The 10,000-nt window shown below is 40.4% G+C and overlaps 1 protein-coding gene across 8 annotated transcripts in view; it reads right to left on the bottom strand.

Annotated features, from left to right (window-relative positions):
* Positions 1-10,000, bottom strand: part of si:ch73-103b11.2 (trichohyalin) — an 82,220-nt gene that overhangs the window by 60,638 nt on the left and 11,582 nt on the right. For all 8 annotated transcript variants that reach the window (XM_053235732.1, XM_053235742.1, XM_053235729.1 and 5 more), the window contains one exon: positions 5,668-5,733. In XM_053235732.1, the coding sequence (XP_053091707.1) occupies positions 5,668-5,733 (66 nt within the window). The remainder of the gene's footprint in view (positions 1-5,667; positions 5,734-10,000) is intronic.

Genomic DNA, 10,000 nt, shown 5'->3' with positions numbered 1-10,000 from the left:
TCAGTGCTGCTCTAGAATCCTCAGTGTTGCTCTAGGACCCTCAGTGCTGCTCTAGAATCCTCAGCATGGCTCTACAGCATGGTTCTACAAACTTCAGTGCTTGTCTAGGATCCTCAGTGTGGCTCTAGAATCCTCAGTGTGGCTCTAGAATCCTCAGTGTGGCTCTAGGATCATCAGTGCTGCTCTAGAATCCTCAGTTCTAGTTCTAGTATCTGAGGATCCTCATTAAAGCTCTAGGATCATTGGTGTGGCTACAAAATCCTCAGTAAAACTGTATGACCGCTCAATACAGCTCTATGATCCTCAGTGCTGCTCTAGGATCCTCAGTGCTGCTCTGTGATCCTCAGTGCTGCTCTAGGATCCTCAGTGCTGCTCTAGGATCCTCAGTGATGCTCTATGATAGTCAGTGGGGCTCTAGGATCCTGAGTCCTGCTCTATGATAGTCAGTGTGGCTCTAGGATCCTCAGTGCTGCTCTGTGATCCTCAGTGCTGCTCTAGGATCCTCAGTGCTGCTCTAGGATCCTCAGTGCTGCTCTGGGATCCTAAGTTCAAAAATTATTATGGGAACCAGCTAAATGTTCCCACTATGTCATTAGGAGAGCCACGCACTGTGTGGCTAATACAGAATGTCAACACTGAAGTTGTTATTTATTGTTTTTGCTCTGTGTGTGAATATGATTTTTACATTAATCTTGTCCTTTTATAACTTTTGGTTTTAGACAAAGCACAATTTTACTCACGCCAATCACGCCAGTTTTTCTGCAAATAGCGAGCCACAAGAAACACATAAAAAAAACACACTCTCATGAAAAACACTATTCTCTGACGCACAGCTTCAGATATAAAACCAGATTTAGTAATTTATCATTAACTATAAACATATTTTTAAAATGCAGGGTGAGTAGGTTAGTCTTTCTGACCAATCAGTGATGGTCCATACAGCAAGCTCCACCCTGCATTCCTCGTCTGGGGAGAGGAACCGACTCTGGAGCAGAAACTGAAAGGGATTCAAGGACAAAAATTCCTCTAGCCTAGAGTTCCTGAGATGGTTCCTGCAGTAGAAATGCAGCTATCTATTCCCATCATTTTAGGGACTTCTAGTCCTCACAAACAGTGCTAAAAACCCACACCCACACACACACACACACACACACGCACACACACACATACACACACAAACAGCTGAATAGCTTCTTGCATAAGAGCCCTTGACTGTGACTCCAGTCTATTATCTGTAAAAGCAAAGAGAGAAAATCTCAAAAGCTTTCAACCCCCACCCCCTCCGCACACACACACACACACACACACACACTCACACACACTCGCGCACACTCGCGCACACACACACACACACACACAGCCTGTGGAGCTCCAACTGACGCTTTCAGCACCCACACACTCACCCACACACTCCTCACACATACACACTCTGCCAACGTACAACATGCAGAGCCAAAGAAAATCACACACACACTCACCCACACACACACACACACACACACACACACTCACCCACACACACACACACACACACACACACACTTTGCCAGTGTTCTGCATTCTACTGGGCCTCTGCGAAGTTTATGCCAAATCACATACCACACACTAGTGCGCGCACACACACACACACACACACACCATGTGTTTCTGTGTTTCTACCTCATTTGATGTGAATTTTTCTAACAAAATAAGAACTGCAGCAGAATTTACATTAGGAAAGGGTCAACACTTTTAAATACTATACATTACACCAAACCTGCGCTCCTTTCACAGGTTAAAGACCTTTAATCTAATCTTTAATAGAGCTTCATGATTAGCAAGAAGAAGAAGAAATCAACGTTCTCCTCCTACCCGAAGTGAAAATACTGGGATAGAGGTTTGAAGTGATTGTACAGCTGTTGTTTATAAAAGGCTTGTAGGTGACACACAGTCCACATCACCTTGGCAACAAAAACACCTACGTCAAAAACGCTGTATGTTAATGACACACTGTCGCTCGGCCGCGTAACAGCCGGTCATTATACTGGAATTCGAGAGGTGATAGATGCAATGCCTCTTCATATCCGTCCAAAATAAGGACCATCAGATCAGATTCTAATTCTTTATGAATCTAATCCAACTCTTCAGAGATCAGACTCATTGTGTAAATGTGTATAATAATATTCTGGTTATTCTGCATTAGAGCCGGAGTGCTTGCTGTATTCCTGAACTTTCCCACTGACGGAACGCTTCAGGTCCAAGCTGAGGTTATTTATCAGCCAACATCGCTGTGTTAATGAGATCTGTATTAAACCCATCAGGGTTTTTTTCATGCAAGCTGCTGCGGCTTAAACCGAATCAAAGACATGCTCGTACATGACGAAACGCAAACACTGCTGCTGTCACACATAATTATAGTAATATTATGATCAAATTCCCTAAGGGTGATAAAGACAGAGGGCCTCTGCTGTCACTGAAAAAAGCCTCAGCTGGAAACGGCATGTTCAGTGATTGGGGTTGTGTTTTTATTTAACATTTATTTAAACACCTCAAAAAAAAAAAAAAGATTTTGTGAGAAGTGAGGCTCACTCCTGGGAGGAATGTTCTCACTACGCGAGGATATGAAACGGAGAACATGAGATGTCCTGCTTCCTCACTTTCAGCTTAACAGCTACTAAACATCTGCCCAGATACAACACCACTTTCCAGATGGAAGCTACTGAAGGTTACTGACATGTTTCAGCTCACTCTGATACAACAAGTGAAACTGTGTACATTGTGATAAAATTATTAAAATTAATAAATAAATATCTGCAAGTTCAGCTAAAGGAACAGTGTTATATGGAGCTGGAGTCACTGAGAGTGACGGTGTTTCAGAATAAAACCATACTGACCTGCTAGTTAGTTAAAGTTACTAAAGGAGGTTATTGCTAGCTAGATTAAAAGTCGTTATATTAGCTGCTGCTTGTGTACCAAATACCAGGAATTCCACATGAACGTTCCAGCTGCATTACCTTCACAGTCTTTGGCCTTATAACGAGCTGCTTTCATTACGACTCTTCAGGAAACGAAACAGTGCCATCTCTAATTTCTCCACAAAACTCTAATTACACTAATATACAAAAACAAACAGGAAATACACACAAATAGCGCTGGTGGTAAATTTTAGATCATAGTTTTTTGTTGTTGTTTTTTTTAAAACGTCAAGACATGATAATTTATCTAAATGTTGTGATTTGTTTTGTTTAAAAATAGCCAAATAAATTTGTTTTGGCTAAAAAAATGAGGAAAATTTTTACTAAATATTACAATTAATTGAATCTCCATCTTCAAATCCAGAAAACTTACAGGTATGATGGAGTAATTTTTCAGAAAAGTGTACTGATAACTACTGATAGTGAACTTGATCATGGAAGACAACAAGGACACACAAAAAGACACAAAAATGTTCTTTCTTCTTATTAAAAAGATAAATCTGGAGACAGAATCAACATGAAAAGCGCTGCAAGTGATGCTGCTTGCGTAGAGATAAATAATGTACAGAATAATGTACAGAATTTCATTTCAATACACAAAACGTTTTGTGTAAACATGAGGGTCTGTGTAAATATTCTGAGAATGCAAATAGTTGTGCTTCTGGACAGTAAGGTCTCAGTCTGAGCCCAACACTGTAATCTCTTTTTACACATGACCGCACGGCTAAAAATAACACGCACACACACACACACACACACACACACACTCAAATCCGCCGAGCAGAACCACAACAACAATAACTGAGCAGCACAAAGCAGAAAGAAGTCTGAGAGACAACAACAACAACTGTGAAGTGCAGGAGAGAGAAGTGTTTAATCTGAGCTCGTATCACTCCAGTTCTCTGTGTTCTGAATCATTAATAATAATAATAATAATAAAAACAATAAAAACACTTCACAGGGTGTGTTAGAAATGTTTGAATGAAATACGTAGAATCTAATAAAAAAATAAACAGGACATTTCCGACAGATTTCAGTGTCACGTGAGGATTTCTCACACAGCTGAACAATACAAGCTCACTTATTATTAGTGTGTGATAACTGATGGAACACACACCCGTGTCTCTAGTGCACTATTAATGAAATTATGAAAGAGTGGTGTGTGTGTGTGTGTGTGTGTGTGTGTGTGTGTGTGTGTGGGGTAAAGTTCAGTGATGTGCTGCCCTATATCCGTCATATCTCACAGCAAATATGTACACACTGTATAATTACTCTTTCCCTGTCTCACACACCCATGCGGTCTCTCTCTCTCTCACACACACTCTCACACACACACACACACACACACACCCATGCACTCTTACACACACACACACACACACTCTCACACGGAGTACTATTATATATAAACTAACCCTGAGTGAGTGCAGTTTAAACAGCAATGAGGGAAACCTGACCTGCATTACAATGAACACTATTTGTCTAAAGCTCCTAAAGCTATTAAAGTCAGCTCAGTAAAGTTACTAAAGTTACTATAGTTACCAAACAAACAGCTTTTTAAAGTTCCTAAAGTTACTAAAGCCAGCTTGTCAAAGTTACTAGAATTACTATCAGTCAGATTGATAAATTAGTAAATATACTACAATTATTAAGTTGAAGTTAGTAAAGTCTGTGAGGTTAATAAATTTACAAAAATTTACTAAAGCCAGCTGTGTAAAGTTACTAACGCTGTACAACCCAGATTACTGAGTAAATAACGTTACTAAAGTTATTAAAGCTAGTTTACTAAGTTAATAAAGTTGCAAAAAACTGTTTGGTATTAGTTATTAGTTATTAAGGCCAGCATGGTGAAGATACAGAATCTGGTTTGTTGTTACAGTTATTTAAACTAGCTTCTTACATTAATAATGTTACTCAAGTTACTAAATAATGTTACTAGCTACTATATCCAGTTTTGTAAAAGTCCTAAAGTTAAATTACTGAAGTTATTAAGCCAATTAGCTAAAGTTATAGAATCTTGTCTGATAAAAGCGGGTAGTTGTGATGTAGATGATACATATGTACACACTGATGACTACTAATTCTGTAGTGTGCACTGTTAGTGCTGTAAGAGAGAGAGAGAGAGAGAGAGGGGGACAGAGAGAGAGAGAGAGAGGGAGAGAGGAACAGAGAGACAGAGAGAGAGAGAAAGGGAGAGACAGAGACAGAGAGAGAGACTGAGACAGAGAGACAGACAGAGAGAGACAGAGAGAGAGAGACAGAGACACAGAGAGAGAGAGAGAGAGAGAGAGAGAGACACTGAGACAGAGAGACAGACAGAGAGAGACAGGGAGAGAGAGACTGTGGGACTGAGTTGCACCTGAACTTCTACTGTTTACACACGACAAACTTCAGACCTTAAATACACACACACACACACACACACACACACACACACACACACACAGATCAATACATTTCACAGAAAGGCACCATAAAACACGTGAAGGTCCAAAAGTCAAGTTCATGACCCCTGGTCACACACTGCCGCTAGCTCTGTCAACATTAGCTGAGGTATTAGCTGTTGTAGAGGAAGCGGTGGTAATCTACACTCCTGCTGTGTAACAGTGTACAACACACACTAATCCTAACACTAATGCCTTACAAATCACTGTACACATATAATAAACTGTTGGATCCTGATACACACACACACACACACACACTTACTCACCATCTCATCGAGAGCGTAGCGCAGGAGTCCGTGTTCATAGAGAAGGAAGAATCGTCTTTGCCATTTCTGAAAATCACACATAATCGATCAGTGTGTGTGAGACTAGCATATTACGCAAAACAGTGCACATTCTCAGGTCCATGCTGCTCAGTGGGACACTGTGATAGCTAATCGATAACTCGCAGCTGTCCTGATAAACTATTAGCTTGGCTAGTGACTAGTCATGGAATGTCACGGAAATTAGGAAAGGTTTGTGGTGGCTGCTAAACACTTAGTTTATTGCTAACAGTGCTAGTTAGGAATGTCAGAGCTAGCTAGTTAACCTCAATAGCATGTGAAATGGTGACCAAGAAGGAAAAACATGAATAGTACTGTTAATCACAACAGTAGAGAAAATATTAGCTATATTTCTGTACCAAGGGAAAGAAAACAGTGTACTATGGAATTCTACTATTGCAAAGTATGAAAGTAGTACACTTGTACTAGAGCATTAAGTTATTCTCTCAAGGCAACATATGAATGCATCAAACTAATACCAAGGTACTTAAGACAGCGTGCTAAAGCATTCTATTAAAGGTATCTCACTAAGGTAATGTAATAAATTAATACCCAGGTACAAACTGTAGTGTACCTGGACTTTATACTAAGGCAATGCACTATAATAATTCAATAAAATAGTGTACCAAAGCATTAAAGTTACCGTACTAGAACATTCTCCTACAGCAAAACACTATGGTAATGCACTAAAATAGTACAGAGGTAGTAAAAGACACGAAAAGAAAAGTATGTGCACCCCTGACCATCACACTCATATGTGCTTCTTCTCCTACACTGTTAACACAAAGCAGGAAGCACACACTTGTATAGAACGTCTCTGTGTGCTGTAGCTTTACAGTTTCCCTTCACTGGATCTAAGAGACTCAAACCTGTTCCAGCATGACAACGCGCCTGTGCACAAAGCGAGCTCCATGAAGACATGGTGTGTGAAGGTTGGAGTGGAAGAACTTGAGTGTCCTGCACAGAGCCCTGACCTCAACCCCACTGAACACCTTTGGGATGAACTGGAACTGGAGACTCCTTACCCAGCATCAGCGCCTGACCTCACTAATGCTCTTGTAGCTGAATGAACACAAATCCCCACAGCCACGCTCCAACATCTAGTGGAAAGCTTCCCAGAAGAGTGGAGCTCATTATAACAGCAAACACAGGAGGGAACAGCTCCATATTAATGCCAATGATTTTCAATACTCGGGTGTCCACATACTTTTGGCCGGATCATGTAGCAAGCTAGAGCCTTCTATTAAGGAGACATACTAAAGTAATGCACTGAAATAATAGTGTGCTAAAGTACTAATCGTAGTGTATTAGATCAAAGTAATAAGGTAAGGTACTCTGGTATTGCACTAAAAAGGTAAAAAAACATTAAATCATTCTATTAAAACAACAAACTAGATTAGATTAGATTAGATTAGATTAGTTTTTCGCATATCCCAGCTTGCTAGGAAGCTGCGGTCAGAGCTAAGGTAATAAACTAAAATATTAACGAAGTACTGAACTCAATACGCTAGAATGCTTTATTAAGGTAAAGTAATAACGTAATGCAGGTGGTGTACTAGAACATTCTACTAAGGCAGGTTAGCGAGATACTCACGAGGTTAATTCTAACACTAAACTCTGTTAATTCGGAGCTAAACTAATTAACTCTAACGCGGATGAACCGAAGGTGAGGCAGAGCGGCGTGGGGTTTAGAGCGTCACAGGACAGAGCTGTGCACTAGTGAAGTGCACTGAGGATCGAGTGCTGCTGAGGTGGTGCTGCGTTTTAGTTTCGTTTGTGTTGGAATTTTTTCCCATCATTTGTCAATTTGTGATTTCCAGGCTGAAGAAGATGAGATTCACACACACACACACACACACACACACAATCCCTTGGCTCCTCGTTCTCAGGACTTAAAGCTGAAGCGTGACTCAGCCGTTCACCACCCCCTCACCTCCCACACACACACACACACACACACACACACACACACACACACACACACACACCAGAGATAGACACACTCTTTCTCTCTCTCTCTCTCTTTTCACTCTCCATCATGAACCCACTCAGGAATATAAATAGTCTCTCACTCTCTCTGAGAAACACTAAACCCATCCATACCACAGCAGTGCACTGAAGGACCGCACTATGGAAACGCAAGAGTACTAAGGTACTAATTCAGCGCACTATGGAAACGCAAGAGTACTAAGGTACTAATTCAGTGCACTATGGAAACGTAAGAGTACTAAGGTACTGATTCAGCGCACTATGGAAACGCAAGAGTACTAAGGTACTAATTCAGCGCACTATGGAAACGCAAGAGTACTAAGGTACTGATTCAGCGCACTATGGAAACGCAAGAGTACTAAGGTACTGATTCAGCGCACTATGGAAACGCAAGAGTACTAAGGTACTGATTCAGCACACTATGGAAACGCAAGAGTACTAAGGTACTGATTCAGCGCACTATGGAAACGCAAGAGTACTAAGGTACTAATTCAGCGCACTATGGAAACGCAAGAGTACTAAGGTACTAATTCAGTGCACTATGGAAACGTAAGAGTACTAAAGTACTGTACTAATTCAGCGCACTGTGGAAACGTAAGAGTACTAAGGTACTAATTCAGCGCACTATGGAAACGTAAGAGTACTAAAGTACTGTACTAATTCAGCGCACTATGGAAACGTAAGAGTACTAAAGTACTGTACTAATTCAGCGCACTATGGAAACGTAAGAGTACTAAAGTACTGTACTAATTCAGCGCACTATGGAAACGTAAGAGTACTAAAGTACTGTACTAATTCAGCGCACTATGGAAACGTAAGAGTACTAAAGTACTGTACTAATTCAGCACACTATGGAAACGTAAGAGTACTAAAGTACTGTACTGATTCAGCGCACTATGGAAACGTAAGAGTACTAAAGTACTGTACTGATTCATAGCACTATGGAAACGTAAGAGTACTAAGGTACTAATTCAGCGCACTATGGAAACGTAAGAGTACTAAGGTACTAATTCAGCGCACTATGGAAACGTAAGAGTACTAAAGTACTGTTCTGATTCAGCGCACTATGGAAACGTAAGAGTACTAAGGTACTAATTCAGCGCACTATGGAAACGTAAGAGTACTAAGGTACTAATTCAGCGCACTATGGAAACGTAAGAGTACTAAGGTACTAATTCAGCGCACTATGGAAACGTAAGAGTACCTCAGTTTAGTATCTCATGACCGCGATTGAGCTGCTGCTCATCAGTACCTGTCAGAGCCCTATATAAATAAATAAAATGTAAAAGAACAGGCTGCGCTGGATCAAGTGCTATTCTCTGTGCTGCTGAATAATGAGTGAGTGTGGAAGCCGGTGATTAATGAGATCATTACAGCGAGCTCTATTCATGCAGCGATATATTAGTGATATACGAGACTCCTGTTAGATTTATTACTTCAACACTCGCCATCTTGTCATTCATACATCATCATATTAGTGTTTTTATTTCTAATTTTTAAATCTCATGCTTTAATGCTATATCGTATTACATACAAACAAAACAAACAAAGGCTAGTTTCTTCGTCAGTCCATATTTTCTATTCAGGTATTTGGTGTTTTTGTTTAAAGGCGGTGGTGTAGACGCTACTGAAAAACTCCGTCTCAGCCGCTTCTACTCAAAACATCTGGAAACCTCCGAGGTGTGAACTACACGCAGGTGATTTTAATAATCTGTACGCAGAGCTCAGAAAATCCACGTAACCCTTCTGTATTCTTATAGTCATAATCTCGTCCTGTCTAGTGTGTTAAAGACTAAATACCTGAAGATATTTGATTGGAATTTCGTATCTAAGCATTAGGAAAGGATTACAATCAAAATTCGTAAATGTTGTAATTGTTGTTGAATGTGATTCAATTAATATGAATTAACAGAAATATTATTTTTCCACAATTATTTCATTGTGGGTCTGTTAAAGGGTTAAGCAGCTGCGTAACCCGACTCTGAACACCAGGAACTTTCTGCACGGAAATGTGGACTTTGGTTCCTGACTCGTACGTTTCGAAGCGATCCAATAAAATTAGCAAAATAGTACAGCAAATAAGTGCGATGAGGTAGAGAGGCAGTGCAGTGACTCAGTAAAATGCACCAATCCCTAACGAGACGTAGCGTAATGACTCTAATTAATTAACAATTAGTCACGTTAGTTTAATGAGATCATCTCTCAGCCTGTCTCACACACACACACACACACACACAGATCAGAGTAGCTACTACTGACCCTTCCAGCCAGATCATCATCATCTGAG

The sequence above is a fragment of the Pangasianodon hypophthalmus genome, chromosome 1 (assembly GCF_027358585.1).
Source record: "Pangasianodon hypophthalmus isolate fPanHyp1 chromosome 1, fPanHyp1.pri, whole genome shotgun sequence".
NCBI classification, from domain to species: Eukaryota; Metazoa; Chordata; class Actinopteri; order Siluriformes; family Pangasiidae; genus Pangasianodon; species Pangasianodon hypophthalmus.
The sequence above is the reverse complement of the archived record's forward strand: the minus strand, read 5'-3'. Positions and strand labels throughout refer to the sequence as shown.